Source organism: Stegostoma tigrinum, chromosome 42, assembly GCF_030684315.1.
Source record: "Stegostoma tigrinum isolate sSteTig4 chromosome 42, sSteTig4.hap1, whole genome shotgun sequence".
Lineage (NCBI taxonomy): Eukaryota > Metazoa > Chordata > Chondrichthyes > Orectolobiformes > Stegostomatidae > Stegostoma > Stegostoma tigrinum.
Genome location: NC_081395.1, coordinates 7,270,250 through 7,298,043, shown reverse-complemented (window position 1 = coordinate 7,298,043; position 27,794 = coordinate 7,270,250). Strand labels below are relative to the sequence as shown.

Sequence of the window (27,794 nt, the reverse complement as noted above, 5' to 3'; positions counted from 1 at the left end):
CGGATGGTATGATCTGCCTGTACTGCACATAAAACAAAACTTTTCACTGCCCCTCAGTACGTGTGACAGTAATAAATCAAATCAAAACCGAATCAGCAGATTACCATTTACCCCATCAGTTTCCCCCGGATCTCGTTATCAGGTAGTTTCTTGTGAAATTTTCTTAAAAAGTGACATCAGCAGTTGCTCACGAGTCCTGAGAATTTTACTAAGTTTTATTATATAAAATTTAATAACATGTTTCCGAACAACACTCCATGGAGCACGAGGGAAGTCAGATCCGAGGAGAAGCTGAGTGTTAAGAACAGATAAAACAGCTCACGGAAGGTGTGTGGGGGGGGGGGGGGCGGGGGGACCAAATGATCCAGCAACTCCTTCCTCCCAGCATTGAAAAGCAGTAAGTCTGCTCTCACGCATGCAAAAAAAAAAGACCCAATTCTCCAGACTGAATGGAGAGCTGAGGTTTTAAACAGTGTACACTACAACAAACAGATTGGTGGTGTGGGTGGTGTGGGGGGGGGGGGGGGGGGTGTTGGCCAGCAGCTGTCTGCTAGGGAGAGGCAGGAAAACAGAGGTCACACCATTCCAGCGAGCCACATCTCCTTACCTCCTCTCGCTCAAACACAAGCAGAGCTGAACTCAGTTCTCTCCTTGCAAGAGGAGGGTGGGGTGGGGACGAAAACAGGGTCACCCTGGCACTCGGAAGGGATGGGGACGAGAGGGATTTTTAAAAATTTGTGCCAGGGCAGAGGTCAGTGTCTTGATGGGTCTGCAATGCAGCAGTCCCACAGGTCAGTCATTCCTTCATTGGGAGTCTGTCCACAGCATATCCTCCTCGCCACTGTATCTCACTCAATGAGGGTAGGGGGGGCTTGATCCATGTCAGCAGGAAGGGAGGGGGAGAGAGGGAGAGAGGGAGAGAGGGAGAGAGGGAGAGAGGGAGAGAGGGAGAGAGGGAGAGAGGGAGAGAGGGAGAGAGGGAGAGAGGGAGAGAGGGAGAGAGGGAGAGAGGGAGAGAGGGAGAGAGGGAGAGAGGGAGAGAAACGAAAAGAAAGCGAGAGCGCAACGAAAAGAAAGCGAGAGCGAGAGAGAGAAAGAACATGAAAGAAAGTGATAATAAAAGAGGCAGAGAAAATGAAAGAGAAAGTTCAAAACAGAGGGGAGAGTACAGTGGAAAGGAAGGGAGAGGTGCGTAGTGGGTAAAGAGCGATAATTTAACAATTTTAATACCAATAAAAGTATAAAGGGGGAGGGAGCAGAGGTCAGGAGCTTCACAGGAAGGCATCACACCACTCGCGGAGACAAGTGTGACAATCATTGCACTGCTTGGCATTGGCCTGGCATGTGTCCTTTAGCCACTCTTTAAAAAGATCTTCGTTCTTCCTGAGGACCAGGTACTGTCCCAGCACCACGTATGCCTGCAGTGGGGAGAGGGCAGAACGCAGACAGAGATATCATTGTAACACAAGGTGGGACGAGAACGGGAAATACCCACCGTCCCCCCCACCCGCCCACCCACCAACTCACCCCGGGAGCAGTGAGAACAGAAAGGGGCAGCCATTCTGGCCATCGTTTCCGCGACTGGCTCTCTGGGCCCTAACCCTAGTGTCAGGATTAAGGGTGACAAACTTCGAGCACGGATCGGTACTTGGAAATACGATGCTGTGGCCGTTTGGGAGACTTGGATAACCCAGGGGCAGGAACGGTTGTTTGACGTTCCGGGGTTTAGATGTTTCAAAAGAAATGAGGAGGGAGGTAAACGAGGTGGGGGAGTGGCGCTGCTAATCAGGGATGGTATCACAGCTGCAGAAAGGGAGGATGCGGAGGGTTTGTCCGCTGAGTCAGTGTGGGTGGAAGTCAGAAGCAGGAAAGGTACAGTCACTTTATTAGGAGTTTTTATAGAGTCATACAGCGCGGAAACAGGCCCTTCGGTCCAACGAGTCCACGCCGACCGCATTCCTAAACTAAACTAGTCCCACTTGCCTGCGCTTGGCCCATAACCCTCCAAACCTTTCCTATTCATATAATTATCCAAATGTCTTTTAAATGTTGTAACTGTATCCACACCCACCACTTCCTCTGGAATTTTGTTTTCTATAAATCCTCCAATAGCAACAGAGGCACTGAGGAACAGTTTGGGAGAGAGATTGCGGAAAGGTGCACAAGTAATAGGGCTGTTGTTATGGGCAGCTTCAACTTCGCTAGTGTAGACTGGAATCTCCCAACTGCAAACAGTTTGGATGGAGCAGGTTTTGTCAGACGTGTCCAGGAAGAATCTCTGACTCAATATGCAGACAGGCCGACTACAGGGGAGGCCAAATTGGATTTGGCGCTTGGCAACATAACAGGCTGGGTGTCAGATCTCGGTGGGAGAGCATTTCGGTGACAGTGATCACAACTGACTGACCTCTACTACAGTCATGGAGGGGGACAGGAGCAGATATGGGCAAGTATTTAATAGGGGGAGGGGGAATTACAATGCTATTAGCTAAGAACTGCCGAGCATAAATTGGGATCAGATGTTCTTGGGGAGAATGCACGACAGAACTGTGGAGGTTCTTTCGGGAGCAGTTGCTACAAATACTGGATAGATTTGTCCCAGTGAGGCAAGAAGGGATGGTGAGGTAAAGGAACCTTGGTTGACAAGACAGGCGGAACGTCTAGTCAAGAGGAAGAAGGAAGCTCACTTAAGGCTGAGGAAGCAAGGATCAGACAGGGCTCTACAGGATTACAAGGTAGCCAGCAAGGAACTGAAGATTGGACTTAGGAGAGCTAGTAGGGGGTATGAGAAAACTCGGGCAGGTAGGATTAAGGAAAACCCCAAGGCATTCTATGCCTATGTGAGGAACAAGAGGATGGCCAGTGTGAAGGTAGGGCCAATCAGGGATAGTGGAAGGAACTTGTGCCTGGAGTCAGGGAAGGGAGGGGAGGTCCTTAATGAATATTTTGCTTCAGTATTCATCAGTGAGAGGAATCTTGTACGTTTGTGAGCGTGAAACCGGCAGATATGCTCAAACAGGTTTATTTTAAAGGAGGAGGATGTGCTAGAAATTTTGAAAAACACAAGAATAGATAAGTCCCCTGAGCCAGACGGGATATACTCAAGGTTAGGATGGGAAGCTAGTGAAGAGACTGCTGCCCCTTTAGGATCTTTGCATCCTCACTGTCCACTGGAGTAGTACCAGAAGATTGGAGGGTGGCAAATGTCTTTCCCTTGCTCAAGAAACGGAATAGGGATACTCCTGGGAATTACTTCTGAGGTGGGCAAATTATTGGAGAGGATTCCGAGAGATAGTGTTTATGATTATTTGGAAAAGCATAGTTTGTTTAGAAGTAGTCAGCATGGCTTTGAGGGGGGCAGGGCATGCCTCAAGCCTTATTGAATTCTTTCAGTTTGTGACAAAACACATTGGTGAAGGTCAAGCAGTGGATGTGGTGTATATGGTTTTTAGCAAGGTATTCCACATGGTAGGCTCATTCAGAAAGTAAAGAGGCATGGGATTTAGGGAAATTTGGCTGTCCGGATACGGAACCGGCTGTCCAATAGAAGTCAGAGGGTGGGAGAAGATGGAAAGTATTCAGCCTGGAGCTCAGTGACCAGTGGTGTTCCACAGGGATCTGTTCTGGGACCTCCGCTCTTTGTGATCTTTATAAAGGACTTTGGATAAGGAAGTGGAAGGCTGGGTTGGTAAGTTTGCCGATGACACGAAAATTGGTGGAGTTACGGACAGTGTGGAGGGCTGTTGTAGGTTGCAATGGGACATTGACAGGATGCAGAGCTGGGGAAAGAAGTGGCAGATGGAATTCAACCCAGAAAATTGTGAAGTGATTCATTTTGGAAGGTGGAATTTGAATTCAGAATACAGGGATAATGGCAGGATTCTTGGCAGTGTGGAGGAACCGAGGGATCTTGAGGTCCACGTCCACAGATCCTTCAAAGTTGCCAGCCAAGTTGATAGGGTTGTAAAGAAGGCGTATGGTGCGTTGGCTTTCATTGGCAGGGGAATTGAGTTTAAGAGCTATGAGGTTATGCTGCAGTTGTATAAAACTCTGGCTAGACCACACTTGGAATATTGCATTTAGTTCTGGTCACTTCATTTTAGGAAGGGCGTGGAAGCTTTAGAGAGGGTGCAGAGGACATTTACCAGGATGGTGTCTGGACTGGAGGGCAGGTCTTATGAGGGAAGGTTGAGGGAGCTAGGGCTTTTCTCACTGGAGTGAAGGAGGATGAGAGGTGACTTGATAGAGGTGTACAAGATGATCAGAGATATAGATAGAGTGGATAGTGAGACTTTTTCCCCAGGGTGAAATGACTATTACGAGGGGGCATAACTTTCAGGTGACTGGAGGAAGGTATAGGGGAGATGTCAGAGGTAGGTTCTTTACACAGAGAGTGGTGGGCGTGTGGAATGTGCTACCGGCAGCGGTAGTGGAGTCAGATACTTTAGAGACTTTTAAGCGACTCTTGGATAGGCACATGGAAGATAGTCAACTGTAGGGTATGCAGGGTAGTTTGATCTTATAGAACATAGGATAATAGGTTGGCACAACATTGTGGGCCGAAGGGCCTGTACTGTTCTGTGTTCTTCCTCTAGGCAGTTCCTGCCTGTCACCATTTCAGGCATTCAGTGCCAGACACCACCCACTACAGGGAAGGAAAAAACACCCCCCTCCCCCCCACCCCAACTCCCCTCCCTAACCTTTACACTGGAGACCCCAGCTTTACAGGCTTTACTGCTAATGGAACGTGATCTTCCTGAGCAAAACCATCTCTGGTTAACTCCGTCCCTCCCCCAAGAATTTCATTCGCCTCGAATGCCTCTCCCCAGCCAACTTCTTCTGCCCCTTTAGAACAAAATAACTTCAGCAGCCCTCAGTGCTGTGACCGGAACTGTAGACAGCACTCGTGTAGGACAGCTGCTGCTTTTACAGAGCTCTAAACTCCCAGGCACTTTATACTAACTACAGATCTCAGTCCCTACAGGAGAGTATCCTGCGTGACGTTTTAGCTGTCGTGGACCTCCTGTCCTGCTACCTTCAGGGATCTGCAGACTCGCACTCTGAGGTTCGCTTCTGGCCCCTTCAGTAGCCTCTGCAGCTGTATATGGAGCTGGTGAGGCCACATCTGGAGTAACTGTATGGTTTTGGTCTCCTTCCTTGAGAAACGATGGGCTGGCACTGGAAGGCGGTGCAGACCAGGTTCAGTAGGTTACTCCTGGAGTCGAGAGGGTTGGCTTATGCGAAGCCTGGGATTGTACTCAACGGAATTTAGAAGAATGTAGGGGTTGGGGGGGGGGGGATTCTTATAGATACATGTAAAACTAAGGAGGGATTAAATAAGATAGAAGCAGGGGGGTGGGTGGGTGTTTCCACTGGTGGTTAAGACAAGAACTAGGAGGTCACAGCCTTGAAATAAGAGGCAGATTTATGAGTGAGTTGAGGAGGAACTTCTTCACCCAAAGGGTTGTGAATCTAAGAAATTCCCTGCCCAGTGAGGCTGCCTCATTGAATGTTTTCAAGGCAAAGATAGACCTTTGAAGAGTAAAGGGAGTGAAGGGTTATAGTGAGCAGGCAGGTAAGTGAAGCTGAAAGCTCAGCCATGATCGTACTGAATTTTTGGGGGTGGGGGGTGGGGAAAGAGGAGAGAGAGCGCAGGCTGGCCCACTCCTGCTCCAGGTTCTTACCTTATTGTTTGTTCTTTTCTCTTGCGTTAGTCTATAGACATTGCTATGCAGGTTCAGCAAATGACTACGAAGGGAAGTGAAAATGCTAAGGTGGGGGCAGTGGCTAAGCTATGCAGTGCCAGAGCGAGATATAGCTGGGGTGCTGCGTTAAACACTGGAGTTCTCCCTGAAGACAGAATGCAACGGAACTGGTCACAGTGGGACGATGGCAGCCCACTGCCCATTTCCCTGATCTACTAACCCAGAAGCTTAGGGTAACACTGTGGCAACAGTCAAATTCCATCACATCAATGCAGAATTTAAATTCAATTAATAGTTCGAGAATTCAAAGCCAATTTCACAAATTTTTGACCCTGAAACTCAGCACCCTTTAGGGAGGGAAATCTGCCCATCCTTACCAGGTCTGGCCCACCCATGACTCCAGGCACACAGCGATGGGGTTGACTCTTAACCGAGGGGAGACCTAGCGGTATTATCCCTGGCCTGTTAATCCAGAGGCCCGGGTTACACTCTGGGGACCCAGGTTCGAAACCCGGCGCAACAGATGGTAGAATTTGAATAGATTAAAACAGATTGGAATTAGGAGTCTGACAATGATTGAGAATTAGTGATCGATTGGCCGTTAATTTAAAAAAAGAAATCCCTTTAGGGAGGGAAATCTGCCACCTTAACCTGGTCAGCTGACTCCAGACCCACAGCAATGCGGTGAGGGGGGCATTTCAAGACTAGGGGAATTTTTTTTTTAAGGTGACAGGAGTGAGAAATATTTAGAGGTGAGGGGAATTTAAAAAAAAAACACAGATGCCAGTTCACGAGTGAAATGAACTGCCAGAGGAAGTGGTGGGTGTGGGTACAGTTACAGCGTTTAAAAGACATTTGGATAAGTACATGAACAGGGAAAGGTTTGGACGGATATTGGCCAGGAGCAGGCAGGTAGGACTAGTTTTGTGAGGATTATGGTCGGCATGGATTGGTTGGGCCGAAGGGTCTGTTTCCGCGCTGTACGACTCAAAGGCCCTCTGGGTAATTAGGGACGGGCAATCCACACCCACGTCCCATGAATGACTTTCTTTTAAAAACTGCCCTCTGAAGGACAAAGAAGGCAAATTATGCACCCAGAGAAAACGGGTGACATTCTTAACAAGTATTTTGCATCGGTGTTCACCAAGGAGAGGGACATGATGGATGTTGAGGTTAGGGATAGACGTTTGATTACTCTAGGTCAAGTTGGCATGAGGGAGGAAGTGTTGGGTATTCTAAAAGGCATTAGAGTGGGCAAGTCCCCAGGTCCGGATGGGATCTATCCCAGGTTCGTGAGGAAAGGGAGAGAGGAAATAACCGGGGCCTTAACAGATATCTTTGCAGCATCCTTGAGCACAGGTGAGGTCTTGGAGATTTGCTAATGTTGTCCCCTTGTTTAAGAAGGGTTTCGGGGATAATCCAGGTGATTATACACCGGTGAGCCTGACATCAGTGGTGGGGAAGCTGCTGGACAAGATACTGAGGGATAGGATCTATTCCCATTTGGAAGAAAATGGGCTTATCAGTGATAGGCAAAATGGTTTTGTGCAGGGAAGGTCATGTCCTACCAACTTAATAGAATTCTTTGAGGACGTGACAATGTTGGTAGATGAGGGAAAGACTGTAGATGTCATATACATGGACTTCAGTAAGGCATTTGATAAGGTTCCCCATGGCAGGCTGATGGAGAAAGTGAAATCGCATGGGGTCCAGGGTGTGCTAGCTAGATGGATAAAAAACTGGCTAGGCAACAGGAGACAGAGTTGTAATGGAAGGGGGTTTCGCAAATTGGAGACCTGTGACCATTGGTGTTCCACAGGGATCTGTGCTGGGACCACTGTTGTTTGTGATATACATGAATGATTTGGAGGAAGGTGTAGGTGGTCTGATTAGCAAGTTTGCAGATGGCATGAAGATTGGTGGAGTAGCAGATAGTGAACGGGACTGTCGGAGATTACAGCAGAATATAGATAGATTGGAGAGTTGGGCAGATAAATGGCAGATGGTGTTCAATCCGGGCAAATGCGAGGTGATGCATTTTGGACGATCAAATTCAAGGGCAAACTATACAGTAAATGGAAAAGTCCTGGGGAAAATTGATGAACAGAGAGATCTGGGTGTTCAGGTCTATTTTTCCCCTGAAGGTGACAACGCAGGTCAATAGAGTGGTCAAGAAGGCATACGACATGCTTTCCTTCATTGGACGGGGTAATGAGTACAAGAGTTGGCAGGTCATGTTGCAGTTGTATAGGACTTTGGTTCGGCCACATTTGGAGTACTGTGTACAGTTCTGGTTGCCACATTACCAAAAGGATGTGGATGCTTTGGAGAGGGTGCAGAGAAGGTTCACCAGGATGTTGCCTGGTATGGAGGGCGCTAGCTATGGAAAAAGGTTGAGTAGATTAGGGTTATTTTCATTAGAAAGACAGAGATTGAGGGGAGTCCTGATTGAGGTCTACAAAATCATGACTGGTATAGACAGGGTGGATAGCAAAAAGCTTTTTCCCCCAGAGTGGGGGACTCAGTTACTGGGGGTCATGAATTCAAAGGTGAGAGGAGGAAAGTTTATGGGAGATATGCGAGGAAAGTTCTTTACACAGAGTGGGGTGGGTGCCTGGAACGCGTTGCCAGCAGAGGTGGTAGACGCAAACACGATAGTGTCTTTTAAGATGTATCTGGACAGGTACATGGATGGGCGGGGAGCAAAGGGATACAGAGCCGTAGAAAAGAGATGACAGGTTTAGGCAGAGGATCTCGATTGGGGCAGGCTTGGAGGGCTGAAGGGCCTGTTCCTGCGCTGACATACATTTGGAAAAACGACAGATAACTTTATCGAAACCTCTGAGGGGAGGTTTTAAAGCAGAGCTGAGGCTGAGAGCATCGCTTCCCTTGTTGGTGGGGGAGCTCACGAGAACTAGGACAGACAAATCAAAAAAACGTTGCATTTATTAAAGTAAGAGAGATGGTTTTTCTCTCGCCACTCGGTGTTGCTAGCTTGCAGAATTCTCTCTCCCAGGGAGCAGCGGAGGCAGGATCGGTGAAAAACTGGGGGTCAGGTCATAAACAGGACAGAGAAGGTTCACTAGGATGATCCCAGGCGTGGAGGGAATGTGCTGAGGTTAAACAGGTTGGGACTCTGTCTCTCGTTCCACTAAACTCCAGCGAGGAATCTCAGCTAAATATAAAAAGATTCTTAAGGGGCTTAACAGGGTCAATGCTGAGGAGGACGTTTCCGTCATGGAGGAGCCTAAGACCCTAAACTGAGGGGAGGCCATCGTTACCAGGCCTTGTGGTAATATTGCTGGATTGTTAACCAAACAACCCAGGTAATGTTCTGGGGACCTGGGATCGAGTCCCGCCACAGCAGATGGTGAAATTTGAATTCAGTAAAGATCTGGAATTAAGAATCTAAATGATTGCCAGTGATGATTGCTGGGAAAAACCCATCTGGTTCACTGATGCCCTTTAGGGAAGGAAACTGCCATCCTTGCCTGGTGTGGGCCTACACGTGACTCCAGACCCACAGCAATGTGAATGACTCTTAACTGCCCTCTGGGCAGCAAATGCTGCCTAGCCAGCAACACCCTCGTCCCATGAATGAGAGAAGAAAAAGGGACCACGCTGCGCTGTCTCAGAAAAAAAGGGCACCGATTTAAGACTGAGATGAGGAGGGATTTCTTCTCTCAAAGGGTTGAGTGCCTTTGGAACACTTTCTGACAGAGAGCTGTGCGGGGGGTTGCTGGGTCCTATTTAGGGCTGAAATGGGTAGATTCTGGATCGGTCAGGAAATTGAATGGTAAGTAGGGAGAAAGTGGACCTGATGGGATTGGTGGGGTGTGCGCGTGCGTGTGTGTGAAAAGTCCCTCCTCCTATTCCTTACAGCTACAACCTTACCAAATGGGAAGTGCAGCTGAAGGGATGGAATTGGGTTGGTGGATGAGGTTGTTGGGCAGGGCGGGGTGGACATCTCTTCTCTATGTGTCTGTCACTAAGCACCAGCTGTGCCCAAAATCTAGCCTCCCCCGCCCCTAGATAATAAAATGTGAGGCTGGATGAACACAGCAGGCCAAGCAGCATCTCAGGAGCACAAAAGCTGACGTTTCGGGCCTAGACCCTCTGATGAAGGGTCTAGGCCCGAAACGTCAGCTTTTGTGCTCCTGAGATGCTGCTTGGCCTGCTGTGTTCATCCAGCCTCACATTTTATTATCTTGGAATCTCCAGCATCTGCAGTTCCCATTATCTCCCCCGCCCCTACTTTGGGACAAAAAGATGGGAGATGTGAGAGGACGATCCTGGGCTCTGGTTGCGTCGGATGAAGATTTAACAAGATGCTCAAAACAATCGGGCGTTTCAACTGAGGAAATAAGAAGGGACAGTTTTCCCTTCCAGAGAGTCAGTGTTGGAAACAGACCCTTCGGCCCAACTAGTCCATGCTGTCCAAAACTAAACTAGTTCCACCTGCCTGCGCTTGGCCCATAACCCTCCAAACATTTCATATTCATGTACTTATCTTTAGATATGAACCATTAAATATGATTTCATTTAAATACAAACTGGCCTAGTTGGGAGGTTTAGGGAAGGAATTCCAGGAAGCTGAGGAAGAATCATACAGCATGGTAACAGACTCTTCATTCCAACCAGAGCATAAACTACTCCCACCTGCCTGCTCCTGGCCTGTATCCCTCCAAACCTTTCCCTATTCCTGTGCTTATCCAAAAAGTGTCTTTTAAACGCTGTAAATGAACCCACACCCACCATTACCTCTAGAAGTTCATTCCACACATGAACCCCTGGTGCCCCTTCATGTCTTTTTAAAGGTCTTTCTCCTCTCACCTTAAAAAATACGCCAAGTCTCAAAATACCCCACCTGAAGGGAAAGACACCTACTAGTCTCCTTACCTACGGTCCTCATGACTTTGTAAACCTCTATAAAAGATTACCCCTCAACACTCCCAGCCTCCCCTAATGGCTCAAACCCTCCATTCCCAGCAACATCCTGGCAGATCTCTTCTGAACCCCCTCCAGCTCAATAATAACGGAGGGCGACAAATCAAAGAGAACCAGGAAGTTTGATACGATCTGGAGTGCAGTGCTGGGTGGAATCCAAGTCAACAGAAACGCCCAAAACTGGATGTAAAAAGGAGGACTGCATGAAAGCGTCACGGGTCTAACAAAAGCTGAAGTGAACAACTTGTTCGGAACAGGGAGTTCGGGCTGAGTGATCCTCCTCCCGCGTTGGGAGTTTCAACACTGGCGCTTTCGAATAGTCCACGTGCCAGCATTCAGCAGCGACGCCAGCTTGCAGTGTGCGGGCCGAGATCAGAAGCAGATTAACTGCATTGACTCCGGTGCTTGGTCAGGGACAGGAGTGTGTGACTACCAGCGAAGCAGGTACAGGGATCCAGGAGGCAGTGCTGAAAGCAGCCTCAGCCCTTCAGCTGATCTAACAGGTTTGAGGCTCGTGTGGGGGAAGAGTAGGAAAGTAGGAGTAATCTTCCTGTGGTACAGGGAGCCATTGAAGAGCAGGGAGAAAAGAAAGAGAAACGCAGACGTAATGGGAGACAGTGTAGTCAGGGGAATAGACGCTGTTCTCAGTGACTAGGATCAAAAGTCCTGAAGGCTGGATTGCGTGCCTGGTGCCTGGATTCAGGATATCTCATCTGGGCTGCAGAGGAATGGGAGAGGACGATCCAGTTGTCGCAGTCCATGCAGGGACCGAAGATATTGGTAGAACGAGGCCTTACTGAGGGAATGTGAGCAGTTAGGGATTAAATTGGAAAGCAGAACCAAAATAAAACCTCTGATGACTTCCTGAGCCACAACGAAATTGGCACAGGGCCTACAAGATTAAAACGCGTGGCTCAAGGATGGTGTGGGAGAAATGGGTACCGACGCGTGGGATACTGGGTGTCAGTCCTGGGGAAAGAGGGAGCTGTTCTGATGGAAAGGGCTCCACCCGAAGCATGCTGGGACCGGAGTCCTGGCGAATCGCATTAACTACTGTTGGGGTCACTGTTGGCGGGCGGGCAGCGGAATTCAGTCGCTTGAAAAATTATGGAAAGAGTTGCAGCTGGCACTCAGTAGAAGTAATCAGTTTCCACAACAAGCAACACCCCGAAGAGTACGGAAATGGTGACGAATTTAATTTCAGGCACAGCAGATAAAGGGACAACTATCGTTGGGGTGGGGGGTGGGTAAGGAGGAGAAGAGACAGCCACTGAGGAAGTTGTACTTAAATTGAAATTGGCAGGCATGATGCTGGGGATATCACAGAGATGTTACAGGGACAGGGTCTGGGTGGGATGCTCTTTGAGGGGGTCACTGTGCCCCCAATGGGCCGAATGACCTGCTTCCACACTTGTACGGATTGTGTCACGTTAGGGGCAGGTGGTGTAGACTATGTGGTAGAACTGAGGAACCACAGTTACTACATTTAAAAAGGTACGCGGACAGCCACAGGGATAGGAAAGACTTAGAGGGATACGGGCCAAAGGGGACCAGTTCAGGTTAGGAAACCCAGTCGGCACGGACGGATTGGGCCCGTTTCTGTGCTCTTTGACAGGTGGTGTTGAAGAAGCAAGGGTACTGAAGGACTTTGGCACGCTGGCCTTCGTCAGTCAGGGCATGGAGTATAGAAGTTGGGAAGTTGAACAGGATGTTGGTGAGGCCACACTTAGAGTACCGTGTTCAGTTTCAGCCACTTTGCTATAGGAAGGGTGTTATTAAACTGGAAACAGTGCAGAAGAAATTTACAAGGACGGCGCCAGGGCTGAAGGGTCTGAGTTACAGGGGGAGGTTGGACAAGCTGGGGTTTGTTTCGGTAGAGCACAGGAAACTGAGGGGGTAATCTTGTAGAAGTATAGAAGATCATGACTTGCATGGATAGGGGAGGCGAGTGCACTCAGTCTTTTTCCCAGGGTTGGAAATCGAGGACTGGACGGCATCAGTGTTAGGTAAGAGGGGAAAAGAATACATGGAAACCTGAGGGACAAGTTCTTTTTTTAAAAAAACACAGAGGGTGGTAGATATGTGGAATGAGCCGCCAGCAGAAGGGGTTGAGGCTGGTACATTAACAACATTTAAAAGGCATTTGGACGAATACATGGATAGGAAAGGTTAAGAAGGATATGGGCTAAGTGAAGGGAAACGGGGTTTGACATTTGGGTTAGCATGGACCAGTTTGGGCCAAAGGGCCTATCTCTGTGCTGTAGGACTCCAGGACCAGCACAGGCTAGGAGAGTGGACAAAGAAGTGGCAGATGGAATGTAATGTGGGAAAGTGTGACGTTATGTACTGTGGTAGGAAGAACAGAAGCCCAAACTATTTTGTAAATGGGGTAAGGCTTCAGAAATCAGAAGCACAAAGGGTCTTAGAAGTCCTTGTTCAAGACCCTCTTAAGGTTATTGCTGAGGTTCAGCTTGCAATTAGAAAGGCAAATGCAACGTTGGCATTCATTTCAAGAGGGCTAGAATACAACAGCAGGGATGAAGTGCATAAGGCTCTGATCAGTTTGCATTTGGAATTTTGAGAGCAGTTTTGGGCCCTGTGTCTAAGGGAGGATGTGCTGGCTGTGGAGAGGGTCCAGAGGAGGTTTACAAGAACGACCCCGCGGATGAGGGCCTTGTCGTACGAGATGTAGTCGAGGACTCTGGGTCCGAGCTCGATGGAGTTTAGGAGGACGTGAGGGGAGGCGGAGAAGGAATCTGACTGAAACATACAGTTTACAAGGGGCCTGGGGAGAGTGGGTGTGAAGAGGATGTTTCCATTAGGAGATGAGGACCCAAAGGCACAGCCTCAGAGTGCACATAGAAAAGTACAGCACAGTACAGGCCCTTCAGCCCACGATGTTGTGCCGTGGAATAATCCTAATCCAAAAATAAAATAACCTAACCTACATTCCCCTCAATTCACTGCTGTCCATGTGCATGTCCAGCAGTCGCGTAAATGTCACTAATGACTCTGCTTCCATGACTAACACTGGTAAACTATTCCATGCGCTCACAACTCTCTGGGTGAAGAACCTCCCTCTGACGTCTCCTCTATACCTTCCTCCTAACACCTTAAAACTATGACCCCTCGTGGCAGTCAATCCTGCCCTGGGGAAACGTCTCTGGCTATCGACTCTATCCATGCCTCTCATTACCTTGTACACCTCGATCTGGTCACCTCTCTTCCTCCTTCTCTCCAGAGAGAAAAGTCTGAGCTCGGTCAACCTCTCCTCGTAAGACAAGCCCTCCAGTCCAGGCAGCATCCTGGTAAACCTCCTTCGCACCCTCTCCAAAGCCTCCACATCTTTCCTATAATAGTGTGACCAGAACTGAACACGATATTCCAAGTGTGGTCTCACCAGGGTTTTGTAGAGCTGCAGCAAAACCTCGCGGCTCTTAAACTCAATCCCCCTGTTAATGAAAGCCAAAACACCATATGCTTTCTTAACAACCTTATCCACCTGGGTGGCAACTTTGAGGGAGCTATGCACTTGAACACCAAGATCCCGCTGTTCCTCACACTGCCGAGAATCCCGCCTTTAATCCTATATTCAGCATTTAAGTTTGACCTTCCAAAATGCATCGCTTTGCATTTATCCAGGTTGAACTCCATCTGCCATTTCTCAACCCAGCTCTGCATTCTGTCAATGTCTCGCTGAAGCCTGCAATAGCCCTCGATACTATCAACAGCACCTCCAACCTTTGTGTCATCAGCAAACATACTAACCCACCCCTCAACCTCCTCATCCAGGTCATTTATAAAAACTACAAAGAGCAGAGGCCCAAGAACAGAGCCCTGCGGGACACCACTCAGCAGTAACCTCCAGGCAGAATACTTACCATCTACAACCACTCTCTGCCTCCTGTCAGCCAACCAATTCTGAATCCAGACAGCCAAATCACTCTGTATCTCATACCTCCTGACTTAGGTGAAGGGGCAACCCTTTAGAATTGAGCTGAGAAGGAATTCCTTCAGTCGGAAGGAAGTGAGTCTGTGGAACTCATCACTGCAAGTGGATGCGGAGGCCACAGCATCAAGCACATTTAAGGCAGAGATATACAGGTTCTCGGTTGATTAGGTTATCGAGGGATACAGGAAGAAAGCAGGAGGATGGGTCTAAAAACATTTCTGCCGTGATGGAAAGGCACAGCAGACTAGATAGAGCAATAGCCTAATCCTGCTGCCTTGCGACTGGCCTCAAACGAGGTCTACCAAATTGTACAGCAGCATTTCCCACCTACTACTTGTCTCACAGACCCAAGGGTTCGCAGGGCCTTTACTTTCATTTGTGGGATGTGGGTGTTGCTGGCCAGGTCAATGGTTATTGTGGCGTATCTGGAGTCACACGAACGCCACATGAGCTGAGAATGGCAGTTTCCTTCCCAGAAGCCATTAGTGAGCCAGGTGGAGTTTTTTTCCGCCCTGAGAACGCTCATCATTGGACTCTTAATGTCAGATTTTGCTTTGATTTAGATGTGAACCTGGGCTTCCGGAACACTAACCGAGTCTCTGGACTAATAGTCAAACGATACTGCCAATTTTCCACCTACCCTGTCAAATCCCTGGTCCTCCAGTCGCCTTCCGAGGACCTCCCCGATTCCCGCTAGGCACCGGACGGACTTCTCCCCCATGGGCTCAGCCACAAAATCTCGGTGTTTCTGTGAAGTGGTCATCCTGCTGTGTTTTCAATGCTGGTAGCCACAGAGCATAAAATCAATACCTCAAATAGGTTCAAAGTTTAAGAAACTTCAATACACGGTCGCAAGCTCTGAGACTCCCTTTCAGAAGTGACTTGTAACTTTAACAGCCTTAAGTACATGGCACAGTTAAATCCAGCAGTTTTTATGCACAAACGCACTCAGAAGTCAGGCTACTAACTGCAAAGCTTCATTTGATGGGCAGATTTTGAGGGTGGCACCATCGTGCCAGTAAGTTTCTCTCTCTCTGTGTCACCTGCCTTCACAAAGTTGAGGAAGAAAAAATAGCAGCAGGTTGGAAATCCCCAACTGCCCCAGGAATGAGTTTCGTGCCCTCAATGGCTCAGAGACTAACACACCCAGAGTGTGAAAAGGAAAGCAAATCCCAGGGACAGTTCAGGTGGTAGGGAGAGCTGTGAACAGAGGAACCGCACCCACTGAAAAACCCCTTCAAACGTTCTGCACTCAACTCTCCTCCGACAGGTGCAACCACATCTCACCTCTCCCTCCCATGCACCGACGACCCACCCACCCTATTATCTTCTCCTGTTGCAGCATCCTGTCTTCCCACCTCCCTCTTCTATCGCTCCACCCTTTTCCTCACCCCACCACCCACTATGACGGCCCGTGTCCACTGTCCAGCCCCACACCTTGACGACCCCCCCCCCCCGGCTTCTGATCTCTCCTTGTTCCCCTCCATCTCCCCCCACCAACACACTCCATTCCATCACCCCTCCCCCCACAAATTCCATTCCACCCCACCCCCCCCTCGCCCCATCCCCACCCACCCCACCACACCCCCTCCCCGCCACACCCCCCCCCTCATCCACACCCCCCCCCCTCATCCACACCCCCCCCCTCATCCACACCCCCCCCCTCATCCACACCCCCCCCCCTCATCCACACCCCCCCCCTCATCCACACCCCCCCCCTCATCCACACCCCCACACCCCCCCCCTCATCCACACCCCCACCCCCCTCATCCACACCCCCACACCCCTCATCCACACCCCCACACCCCTCATCCACACCCCCACACCCCCCCCCTCATCCACACCCCCACCCCCCCCCCCTCATCCACACCCCCACCCCCCCCCCTCATCCACACCCCCCCCCCTCATCCACACCCCCCCCCTCATCCACACCCCACCCCCCTCATCCACACCCCACCCCCCTCATCCACACCCCACCCCCCTCATCCACACCCCCACACCCCACCCCCCTCATCCACACCCCCACCCCCCTCATCCACACCCCCACCCCCCTCATCCACACCCCCCCCCCTCATCCACACCCCCACCCCCCTCATCCACACCCCCACCCCCCTCATCCACACCCCCACCCCCCTCATCCACACCCCCACCCCCCTCATCCACACCCCCACCCCCCTCATCCACACCCCACCCCCCTCATCCACACCCCCTCCCCCCTCATCCACACCCCCGCACCCCCCCCATCCACACCCCCACACCCCCCCCCCTCATCCACACCCCCACACCCCCCCCCCTCATCCACACCCCCACACCCCACCCCCCTCATCCACACCCCCACCCCCCTCATCCACACCCCCACCCCCTCATCCACACCCCCCCCCCTCATCCACACCCCCACCCCCCTCATCCACACCCCCACCCCCCTCATCCACACCCCCACCCCCCTCATCCACACCCCCACCCCCCTCATCCACACCCCCACCCCCCTCATCCACACCCCCTCCCCCCTCATCCACACCCCCGCACCCCCCCCATCCACACCCCCACACCCCCCCCCCTCATCCACACCCCCACACCCCCCCCCCTCATCCACACCCCCACACCCCCCCCCTCATCCACACCCCCACACCCCCCCCCCTCATCCACACCCCCACACCCCCCCCCCTCATCCACACCCCCACACCCCCCCCCTCATCCACACCCCCACACCCCCCCCCTCATCCACACCCCCACCCCCCTCATCCACACCCCCACACCCCTCATCCACACCCCCACACCCCTCATCCACACCCCCACACCCCCCCCCTCATCCACACCCCCACACCCCCCCCCTCATCCACACCCCCACACCCCCCCCCTCATCCACACCCCCACACCCCCCCCCTCATCCACACCCCCACCCCCCTCATCCACACCCCCACACCCCCCCCCCCTCAGACTGTTACTACTATTATTACTATTGTTGCTGTTGCTGTTCCTCCCGCTCACGTCGCTCCCGCCAAACGACTCCCTCCCACCGGCCCCGTACTTTAAACCCTTCCCCCCGCACTACTTCCGGTCGCGCCGGGCCTGGGGAACGGAGGCCGTTGTCAGGGCCGGCCCGCCCGCTCCTTTCGATCCCCCCCGCCACCAACCCCATTAACCGACCCGGCGGCTCACTGCGGGCAGCGACTGGCGGAGCAAGAAGAAAGCGCCCGGTGTTGAGTGATGAGCGGGGTAAGGCGTTGCGGGGGAATGTTTAGGAGGACGGAACGGAAGCCGGCCCCTTGTCGTGGGCGGCGGAGGTGCCGATGCCGGTGGGAGATGGCAATCGGACCGGAAGTTGCGTTGGCGGGCGGGGACGGAAACGAGGGACGGACCGGAAATAGGGTGGCGGGCCGAAAGAAGGACGGACCACATCCCTCCTTCCTCTGTGAAGATGGCGGCCGCGAGGTGGAGGTGAGTGGGTCCCAGCGCCGGGAGAGGGTCGGGGTTGGGCCTCACCCCGAGGCCCAGCCTGGCTCCTGGTATCTCCCGTTATATCCGGGGGGTGGCCTCCACTACCCTCTCCGCTTGTCCCTCCCCGCTATTCGGCTGTGGGAGCCCTCACCGTTTGAGCATCATTCACAACTTTCGCTTTTGCAGCTCAACGCCCGTTAAATTTCTGATTTTTTTCTCCTCCTCCTTCAAGCACGTACTGCCTGGGGTCATTAGAACCCCCTCGGGTTGGGAAGCAGGCCCTTCAGCCCATCGAGTCTACACTGACCCCCTCACCAAACAGCAGCACCCAGCCCCCTAGCCCTATCTCCACATTTCCCACGGCCAACACACTCTAACCTTTACACCTTTGGACTGTGGGAGCAAACCCCACCGCAGACACGGGGAGAACGTGCAAACTTCACACAGACAGTCGCCCGAGGGTGGGATCGAACCCGGGTCCCTGGCGCCGTGAGGCTGCAGTGGTTAAGCGCCGAGCCACCGTGCTGCCCGCCTACTGCCCCTGGTCTAACCGGGCCTGAGCCGGTTCAGCTACCGCCGTCTAATGAGAGCGGGTGTTTTCGGGCTGGGGTCATTTCAGAGGGCGCTGAAGATTGTACCGTTGGTGCGGGTCTGTAGCCCAATGTCGATCACGTAGAGTCACGCAGCACAGACACAGACTGTTCAGTCCAACGCCGACCAAATATCCTAAACTGATCTACTCCCATTTGTCAGCATTTTGCCCGTATCCCTCTTAAACCCTTCCTATTTGTTTAACTGTACCAGCCTCCACCACTTCCCTCTGGCAGCTCATTCCACACACGCACCACCCTCTGTGTGAAAAAGTTGCCCCTCAGGTTCCTTTTAAATCTTTCCTCTCTCACCTTAAACCTATGCCCCTCTAGTTTTGGACTCCCCTCCCCTGGGGAAAAGACCTTGACTATTCACCCTATCCATGCCCCTCGTGGTTTTATAAACCTCTATAAGGTCACCCCTCAGCCTCCAGTTGCTCGAGGGAAGATAACCTCAACCTATTCAGCCTGTTCCTATGGGCTCAAACCCTCCAACATCCTTCTGAATCTTTTCTTAAACCCTTTCAAGCTTCACAACATCTTGCCTATAGCAGGGGACACCAGAAAATTGAACGCAGTATTCCAAAAGTAGCCCTAACCAATGTCCTGCCCAGCCGCAACATGATGCCCTCTGGCTGCTGCCATTTTCTTTGAGTTAATGTTTGAGCACTGTCCCACGGTCATGTCAGTGTCTCTCTCCTGCAGGTCATACTGTATTCCAAGCTGAAGGTGTTGGCAGGAGCCCGAGATGTCCCAGGCAACGAAGAGGAAACATGTGGTAAAGGAGGTTCTGGGAGATTATGATCCGCCCTCCGAGATACAACAGATTGTGCGGGTAAGAGGGTACCCAGGGACAAGTACAGCTGGGCCACATTGAGAGATACCGAGGGACCTTAATACCACTTTCACTGGGATACAGGTCTCTATTGCGCGCGCTGTCCCCTCTCTCTGTCTCTTGAGCGTGCGTGCTCTCCTCTCTCTCTCTCTCTTTCCCTCTCTTGCGCGCGCATGCTGTCTCCCCCCCCCGCCACCCCCCCCCCCCCCCCCCCCCCCCCCCCTTCACGTGCACTCGCTCTCGTGACAGCTTGGGGTCCCACAGGCAAACATGCACGAATGCTCACTGGGCTACGTGTCCGGTACACAGACACGCACTCTCACTGGCATACGGGCCCCGTGCGTGTGCCCACTAAGATTTGGACCATTCACGTAATTGCCTGCGAGGAGGAGGTAGAACCTGCCTTGAAACTTACAGCCAGCCAAGTGGACCTGGCGCTGATCTTCGGTGTCCGGAATCCAGGCTGGTCACGGATCACTGGGCTATCCTGACCTTTATACTTGCTCGCAAACAAACCGAGTCACCTGACAGATTTCCGTACCCCGTCCGGCCTTCTCTGTGCCTAGGAATTACACACAAGTGCAGCTCCTCGCCAGAAGGGGCTGGGAGTTTTCACACCTTCAATTACTGTGCCTAGTCAAACCTTTCTACGCGTCCCCCATAATCTTATCACCCGTTTAGCTTCTGTTAATCATCTCCAAACTTATCACATTAGGATCCCTCTGTGCAATCCACATTTCTTCTAGGGTTGATTTGATTTGATCAGTAAAGTGCAGAACATAAGCGAGTTAAAGTTGAATCTTAAAGTGACCTTCTTAGTGTCAGCTGTAGGTTACGATCAGCTCAGAGATTTGCCACCTTCCTGCTCTTGGCCTGTCTCAATCTTGCCCCCTAATTTCTGACTCGTGCTGGGGCCGGCGGGGGCTTTCACAGACACTGGGTGCCCCCCCCCCATTCCATGTGATTGGAGCAAAGTGTTTCAGGGGGCTATTTGACTGCAGAAGCCTTCGCGGCTGGGCTGTTCCACTGGGGCATGGACATGGGACACTGTAACGGCATAGTGTTCATATCACTGGACTGCTCATCCAGGGGCCTGGGGTAATGGTGCAAATCCCAGCTGGTGGTATGTAATTTCAGTGAATGACGTTAATGGTATGACATTGATTAACAATTCTGGAATATAAAATTAGTTTCAACAATCAGGAGACCATCCCAGAGCCGTGCAGCACAGAGACAGACCCTTCGGCCCAACCAGTCCGTGCTGACCATAATCCCCAAACTAAACCAGTCCCACCTGCCTGCTCCTGGCCCATTTCCCTCCAAACCTTTCCCTGTTCATGCACTTATCCAAATGCCTTTTAAACGCTGTAACTGTACCCACACCCACCACTTCCTCCGGAAGCTCATTCCCCACACGCACCACTGTCTTTGTTTGTAAAACATTGCCTCTCCCCTCATGCCTTATTTAAACCTCTCTCCTGTCACCCTAAAAATGTGGCCCCTAGTCCTGAAATCCCCTGTCCTAGGGAAAGAACAGCTATCTTCTCCTAACGCCTCATGCTTTTATTATAAGGTCACCTCTCAATATCCCACACTCCAGTGAAAAAAGTCCCAGGCTTTCTTCATACCTGAAACCCTCCAGTCCCAGCGACATCCTGGTAAATCTCGTCTGAACCGCCTCCAGCTTCATAACGTGCTTTCTGTAACTGGGCGACCAGAACTGGACACAGTGCTCCAGAAGAGGCCTCACCAATACAATGTGAATATGATGTCCCCGCTCCTGTCCTCCAAGGCGTGAGCAATGAAAGCAAGCGTGCGAAACGCCTCCTTAATCACCCTGTCCGTTGCCTTAAAAACGCACCTGGCTCACTAACACTGGGCCTTGGCACGTGACTCCAGACCCACAGCAACATGGTGGACACTTAGTTGCCCTCTGAAACGGCCCTGATCATGCTCAAGGTCCCTCGGGGCTGGTAATCAACAGCAGGCCCTGACCAGGTAAGGGATGGCAGTTTCCTTCCCTAAAGGGCATGAGTGAACCAGGTGGGGTTTTTCCGACAGTCGGCAATGACAGCGTTGACTACCCCCGAGCCTTTGGGGTGGTGCTGAGCGTCGCGTGATGCAGCGAGAGTGAGAAACCACGTGGCTTGGATCACCCTGAACCTTTAGCTGAAAGTTTTCACCCTCTGCCCCGTCAGGTCGCGCGCGCAAGTCTTCCAAAAGTTCAGATGTGGCAGAACGGTTTCTAACGCCGGAAGCGAGGGGTGCCGGTTGGTTGGCAAGGTGACCCTGATTGGCGGATCTGTTGCCGCAGAGATAGGCCCAGGGAGCAGCTGGCTCCCCTGCGCTGTCGCGATGGTTTGGAGTGTGGCATTCTTGCATTGGGTCCTGACGTTGTGACGGTCCAAGGGGAGCACCTCTTCTCTCTGCCGTTGGGTGCCGCATGGCGCTGTCCATTTGCCCGAGTGCCCTCTACAGGCTTCTTGTCGGCTCCCCCTAACTACAGGTGCTCGGCTCGCCAGGGAACAACCTGCACGAGGTGGAGACGGCCCAGGGGGAGCGGTTCCTCGCCAGCATGCCGACCAAGTTTCGCAAGAACATCTGGATCAAGAGGGGTACGAGCGCGTTGGTGGGGGCGGATCTGCATAAGCTTCACCTCAGTCTGTTGGCGGGCAGGACCTGGCGTTGTGTGTGTGTCTGTGTGTGTGTGTCTGTGTGTGTGTGTCTGTGTGTGTGTGTCTGTGTGTGTGTGTCTGTGTGTGTGTGTCTGTGTCTGTCTGTGTCTGTGTCTGTCTGTGTCTGTGTCTGTCTGTGTGTCTGTGTGTCTGTCTGTGTGTGTGTGTCTGTGTCTGTCTGTGTGTCTGTCTGTGTGTCTGTGTCTGTGTGTCTGTGTCTGTGTGTGTCTGTGTGTGTCTGTGTGTGTCTGTGTGTGTCTGTGTGTGTGTCTGTGTGTGTGTCTGTGTGTGTCTGTGTGTGTCTGTGTGTGTGTCTGTGTGTGTGTCTGTGTGTGTGTCTGTGTGTGTGTCTGTGTGTCTGTCTGTGTGTCTGTGTGTGTGTCTGTGTGTGTGTCTGTGTGTGTGTCTGTGTGTGTGTCTGTCTCTGTGTGTGTGTCTCTGTGTGTGTGTCTCTGTGTGTGTGTCTCTGTGTGTGTGTCTGTGTGTCTGTGTCTGTGTGTCTGTGTCTGTGTCTGTGTCTGTGTGTGTGTCTGTGTGTCTGTGTCTGTGTGTGTGTCTGTGTGTCTGTGTGTGTGTGTCTGTCTGTGTGTGTGTGTGTCTGTCTGTGTGTCTGTCTGTGTGTCTGTGTGTGTGTCTGTGTGTGTGTCTGTGTGTGTGTCTGTGTGTGTGTCTGTGTGTGTCTGTGTGTCTGTGTGTCTGTGTGTCTGTGTGTCTGTGTGTCTGTGTCTGTGTCTGTGTGTCTGTGTGTCTGTGTGTGTGTGTGTCTGTGTGTCTGTGTGTGTGTCTGTGTCTGTGTGTCTGTGTGTGTGTGTCTGTCTGTGTGTCTGTCTGTGTGTCTGTCTGTGTGTCTGTCTGTGTGTCTGTCTGTGTGTGTGTCTGTGTGTGTGTCTGTGTGTCTGTGTGTGTGTGTGTCTGTGTGTCTGTCTGTGTGTCTGTCTGTGTGTCTGTCTGTGTGTCTGTCTGTGTGTCTGTCTGTCTGTGTGTGTGTCTGTGTGTCTGTGTGTGTGTGTGTGTCTGTGTGTCTGTGTCTGTGTGTCTGTGTGTGTCTGTGTGTGTGTCTGTGTGTGTGTGTGTGTCTGTGTGTGTGTGTGTGTCTGTGTGTCTGTGTGTCTGTCTGTGTGTCTGTCTGTCTGTGTGTGTGTCTGTGTCTGTGTGTGTGTCTGTGTGTGTGTCTGTGTGTCTGTCTGTGTGTCTGTCTGTGTGTCTGTGTGTGTGTCTGTGTGTGTGTGTGTGTCTGTGTGTGTGTGTGTGTGTGTGTCTGTGTGTGTGTCTGTGTGTGTGTCTGTGTGTGTGTGTGTGTCTGTGTGTGTGTCTGTGTGTGTGTCTGTGTGTGTGTGTGTGTCTGTGTGTGTGTCTGTGTGTGTGTCTGTGTGTGTGTCTGTGTGTGTGTGTGTGTCTGTGTGTGTGTCTGTGTGTGTGTCTGTGTGTGTGTCTGTGTGTGTGTCTGTGTGTGTCTGTGTGTGTGTGTGTCTGTGTGTTGGTGGGGGCGGGTGGTCGGGGTGCAGCTTAATGCGAGGCAAGGTCCCTTTGGAATGGGCAGGGTGAGTGTATTGGCTCTGGCCAGCCACTCAGTTTGGGGGCAATTAGGGAGGAGCGACAAATGCAGGCCCAGCCAGCGATGCGCGTGTACTGTGCAAAAAGTTCAACAGAGGGTGAATGAAAGATTTTTTTTTGGGGGGGGTGGTGGGGGGCAGTGCTAGGATTGGGGTTTCCACTCTGACCTGAGAGTCACTGCTGGAACCTGGGAAGTTGAGGGTTATTGACTGTGTGTGTGGCGGTGTGGGGGGGGGGGGGGGGGTGTGGGGAGTGGGGAGGCAATGGTCTCTCTGTGAGATTATCCATGTTTGGTCTCTCTTCCGTTCCCCACCACCCACCCTCGCTTTGCCAGGCGACTTCCTAATCGTGGACCCCATCCAGGAAGGTGAAAAGGTGAAAGCTGAAATTAACTCGATCCTGTACAAGGAACACATCAAGCAGCTTAGGAAAGACGGGCTCTGGTAGGACACTCAGCTTGGGTCGCGAGGCCAAGCAGCGAATGAAACCCAAAGGGGATTCGCGCCGGGGTGGTGCCTTTTTGTGGGGATGTGGGTGCTATATGGGGGATCGAGAGCCCTGGGCTCGCGTTCGGGGAAGCATGCTTCGAGTTGGGCCGGGCTGCTTTTGAAATCTTTCACAGGTCCAGTGACGGTGCCTGGAATGTGGCTACTCTCTTATCGTGGAATAATAGCGTTTTACTAATAACTGAAGGAAATCTGCCCTCCTAACCTGGTCTGGCTGTAATGAGAGTCCACTCCCTGGACTATGGGGTTGGCTCTTAACTGCCTCATATCAATAATTCAAGAGCAATTAAGGTCAGTGCTGAGGGAGTGTAGTGCCACTGGACGGTTGGCACCGAGAAAGCACAGCGCTGTCGGAGGGTCGGCGATGGGCAGCAGCAGATATGCGTGTCTATGACTGTGACTGTCTGTTGGTGGAGATCCGCCCCTGACCCATGTTCCTTCTGGTCCTAACCCTGCAGGCCTGCCACTTTCTGTGACCCAGCAACAGAGTGCCCCGAGAGGTGAGTGCCCGGTTTCAATCCACGCCCTCAGGGGCTGAATCCCGAGGGTGAGAGAGACACACACAATGCCTGCCCTCTCTGCTTCCTTCAGCCATCACCTGGGATCTCCCCTGTCCCTTTGCAACGTTGCACCTCTGTGTCTGTCTGTCTGCCTGCTGTGGGAGTGAGGGCATGTTGCTAAATGTGATAAACTGCAGCACACTGACTTGGCACAGGCTGGTGAAAGAGACTCTTTGCCTGACCTGTGCGTGTGCTTGTGTGTTTGTGGGGCTCAGCAGACAGTGAACGCTCGTTTACCCTTGTCTCAGCTCCTCTGCTGCTGATAGCCTCAGCCCTGCATTTGTTCCTTGCAGAATGAAGTATTCTGACACACTCCTGACTGGTCTCCCCCTGCCTTTTCAAGACCCTGCTGCCAGCATTTCAATGGGACTGAGTCACATACTGTATTACTCACCTGCATTCATGCTCTGATTGGGAGATCACCCAGTCTTCAAAATTCCTGCCTTTATCTCCAAACCCTGTGTACTCTCATCCAGAGATAATGGGAACTGCAGATGCTGGAGAATCCCAAATAACAAAGTGTGAAGCTGGATGGACACAGCAGGCCAAGCAGCTTCTCAGGAGCACAAAAGCTGACGTTTCGGGCCTAGACCCTTCATCAGAAAAGCTGAAGAAGGGTCTAGGCTCGAAACATCAGCTTTTGTGCTCCTGAGAAGCTGCTTCTCCTGCTGTGTTCATCCAGCTTCACACTTTGGAATCTTGTACTTTCATCCACTCTACCTCTGTATCGCCTCCTACACTGCTCGCCATCTTTCTCACCTCCTCCCTATCTCTGGTGATCTAACCCCAACAAATGCTGATAGTGAGCCCAGACCTGGCTGGATGGACTGAGCTCTGTTTTGCTATTTGTTTGCCTACGAGGTTAAGTCACTGAACATAATCACAAGAAGCTGCCAGTGTAAGTTTAATAAATAACGTAAATTTATTCCCCTTGAAAGGAAAGAAAAAGATTAATATAAATAACTATTGATAGTCGTTAAAAATACCAGAAATTGTTTCCACCCTTTTAGCCTTAGTGAAAGCTTACAGATACCTAAACTTCAGTGAATGCTCACCCTGTCTCCACTGTTAAAGTTCTTTATTCAGTTAGCACAACTGTAATCAATTTCTTGTCTGCCCTTTCTGCATTCACTTGACGCTATCTTTCAATTAACGTCTCCTTCTGAGATCCTTAAATTGCTAACAAAGCTCACCCAGTCCTTAACTTGGGTTCCCGAAACTCCACTTCCACATCCTTCTGCTTTTGGATTTTTTTTCAACAGCGACTGCGTTAAGAGATGGCTAACCTGCGTGAATGAGCCCTTTCTTCTGTGTGAATTATTTACTTCTGTGCCAACAAGTCCTGCACACCACCTTTTGAACAGTTTCTATCTATTGTTAGTGGACACACATGACAGCCACCCAGTTTTCTCTTCATGTTTCTAAAGCACTGAACTATAACAAAAGGGGTTTAAATACCTCACTTAATTACACAACCCAACTCTACTTCCAGAACTCAAACGTTTAAAGTAAAACAGTTTCCCCCTCTCCACTATACAAATCAATCTTAAAACTGTAACATGTTCTGCCACTTTAGAGCCCTTTCCAAATGAACCCCCTTCACCCTGTAACCCTCACAACTCCCTCCCTGTCCCTGTCACTTTCTCTTGCGCCCCTATCTCTGATTTCCCTCAACCCTTGCACCTTTCCCTATCTTTATAACCCTGGAATTCTTTCCCTAAGCCCCTCCGTCCCGCTCTCCTTAAAAGTGATATTGACCCCTTTTGGTGCCCTGTCCCTTCTAGCTCTCGCTCGGTGTGCTACTTTGTTCTAGAGTATACTTGTGATGTGCCTCGGGGGGGGATATTTCATTGCATGACAGGCTTCAGGTAAAGGAAGCTGCATTCTCTCTCTCTCTCTCTCTCTCTCTCTGTCTCCTGTTCCAGTAACACAAAGAAAGATGGAAGTAACCGGGGCTCGGAGGAAGAGTCGGGGGATGATTCGGAAGATGACAGTGACTTGTTTGTCAACACAAACCGAAGGAATTACGAGTATTCAGAGAGCGAGGACGAAGAGGATGACGAGGAGGAGCAGGGAGTTTAGAGGACAGGACAGCAGCAAATGCTTATTTTAATAACTGCAGACAAACCATTGATTTTTTTTATTCTCAAACACTGCAGAAGGGGCAAACGCGTCGTCTGGGTTTGCGGGGGAGAAGGAGAGGAGTCCTTTCTGCGTCTTACCCCCTCTCCCACTGCCTTGCAGCATGTTCCCCCTGCAGGTATCCATTTGAAACCTGTTCCTGCACCAGGCTGGCTGTGTCATTAATGCGTCTTCTGGCAGCTTGATCCTCCCCCCGCCAATGACCCCTGACAGCCAGTCCATCCCTGTTCACCTCCCCCACCCAATCAAATTGACTGAGGGGCTTTGGACCTCGATGACAGCCAGTTGATTGTGGGATAGGAGGCTAAATGGGACATTTGGCCGACTATTGGGAGGGTTGATGTTGTTTGTGTGTGCGCGCGCACACGCTGCAGTTGACCAGCTCGAGCCTTTAATCTTCCTGTCGCTTATGGAGCGATGCACTGAGAAGGGCAGCCTCTTATATTCTGGAGAGAATACCGTTTGTACTTAAAAAAAAAAAAATAAATATTGCTGAGAAATGAATGTTTTGTGCTGATGTGGAGTATTATTGCACTGCATCAATAGAGCTAGCCAGAAGAAATACAAAAGGCATGTGTTTTTTTTAAAAACTATTCATTTTGTGGGACGTGGGCATTGCTGGCTGTGACCAGCATTTCTTGCCCCTCCTACATTGCACTTTGAGAAGCTGGTGGTGAGCTGCCTTTTTGAACCACTGCAGTCCTCTGACCCACGATGGTATTAGGGAGAGAATTCCAGGATTTTGATCCAGTGACACTGAAGGAACGGTGATATGTTTCCAAACAGTGACTTGGAAGGGAACATGCAGGGGGTGGTGTTCCCATATATCTGCTTCCCTTGTCCTTCTAGATGGAAGTGATTTTGGAAAGTGCTGTCTGAGGATCTTTGGT

The 27,794-nt window shown here is 51.2% G+C and overlaps 2 protein-coding genes across 5 annotated transcripts; one reads left to right on the top strand and one right to left on the bottom strand.

Annotated features, from left to right (window-relative positions):
• Positions 1-200: 200 nt before the first annotated feature.
• Positions 201-19,946, bottom strand: LOC132206736 (barrier-to-autointegration factor B-like). 4 transcript variants are annotated; one of them, XM_059641508.1, is made up of 3 exons: positions 19,883-19,946; positions 15,245-15,385; positions 201-1,418 (listed from the first exon to the last, which is right to left on the bottom strand). In XM_059641508.1, the coding sequence occupies exons 2-3, from the start codon at positions 15,365-15,367 to the stop codon at positions 1,272-1,274; spliced, it is 270 nt and encodes an 89-aa protein (XP_059497491.1). In that variant the 5' UTR covers positions 15,368-15,385; positions 19,883-19,946; the 3' UTR covers positions 201-1,271. The 4 variants fall into 4 exon arrangements, with proteins under 4 accessions (XP_059497491.1, XP_059497490.1, XP_059497489.1 ...); XM_059641507.1 differs by lacking the exon at positions 19,883-19,946 and adding an exon at positions 17,764-17,906; XM_059641506.1 differs by lacking the exon at positions 19,883-19,946 and adding an exon at positions 17,752-17,905.
• Positions 17,918-27,408, top strand: eif1ad (eukaryotic translation initiation factor 1A domain containing). Its single transcript, XM_048525265.2, has 6 exons — positions 17,918-18,042; positions 19,338-19,467; positions 21,974-22,082; positions 24,031-24,139; positions 24,661-24,702; positions 26,688-27,408. The coding sequence occupies exons 2-6, from the start codon at positions 19,381-19,383 to the stop codon at positions 26,842-26,844; spliced, it is 504 nt and encodes a 167-aa protein (XP_048381222.1). The 5' UTR covers positions 17,918-18,042; positions 19,338-19,380; the 3' UTR covers positions 26,845-27,408.
• The last annotated feature ends 386 nt before the right edge of the window (positions 27,409-27,794 follow it).

Coding starts and splice junctions, on each gene's coding strand:
- eif1ad (XM_048525265.2), top strand. CDS start 19,381: ATGTCCCAGGCAACGAAGAGGAAACATGTGGTAAAGGAGGTTCTGGGA. Junction 19,468..21,973: donor AGATACAACAGATTGTGCGG/GTAAGAGGGTAC, acceptor CCCTAACTACAG/GTGCTCGGCTCGCCAGGGAA. Junction 22,083..24,030: donor GAACATCTGGATCAAGAGGG/GTACGAGCGCGT, acceptor TCGCTTTGCCAG/GCGACTTCCTAATCGTGGAC.
- LOC132206736 (XM_059641508.1), bottom strand. CDS start 15,367: ATGACCACTTCACAGAAACACCGAGATTTTGTGGCTGAGCCCATGGGG. Junction 1,419..15,244: donor AGGACCAGGGATTTGACAGG/GTAGGTGGAAAA, acceptor TCCCCACTGCAG/GCATACGTGGTGCTGGGACA.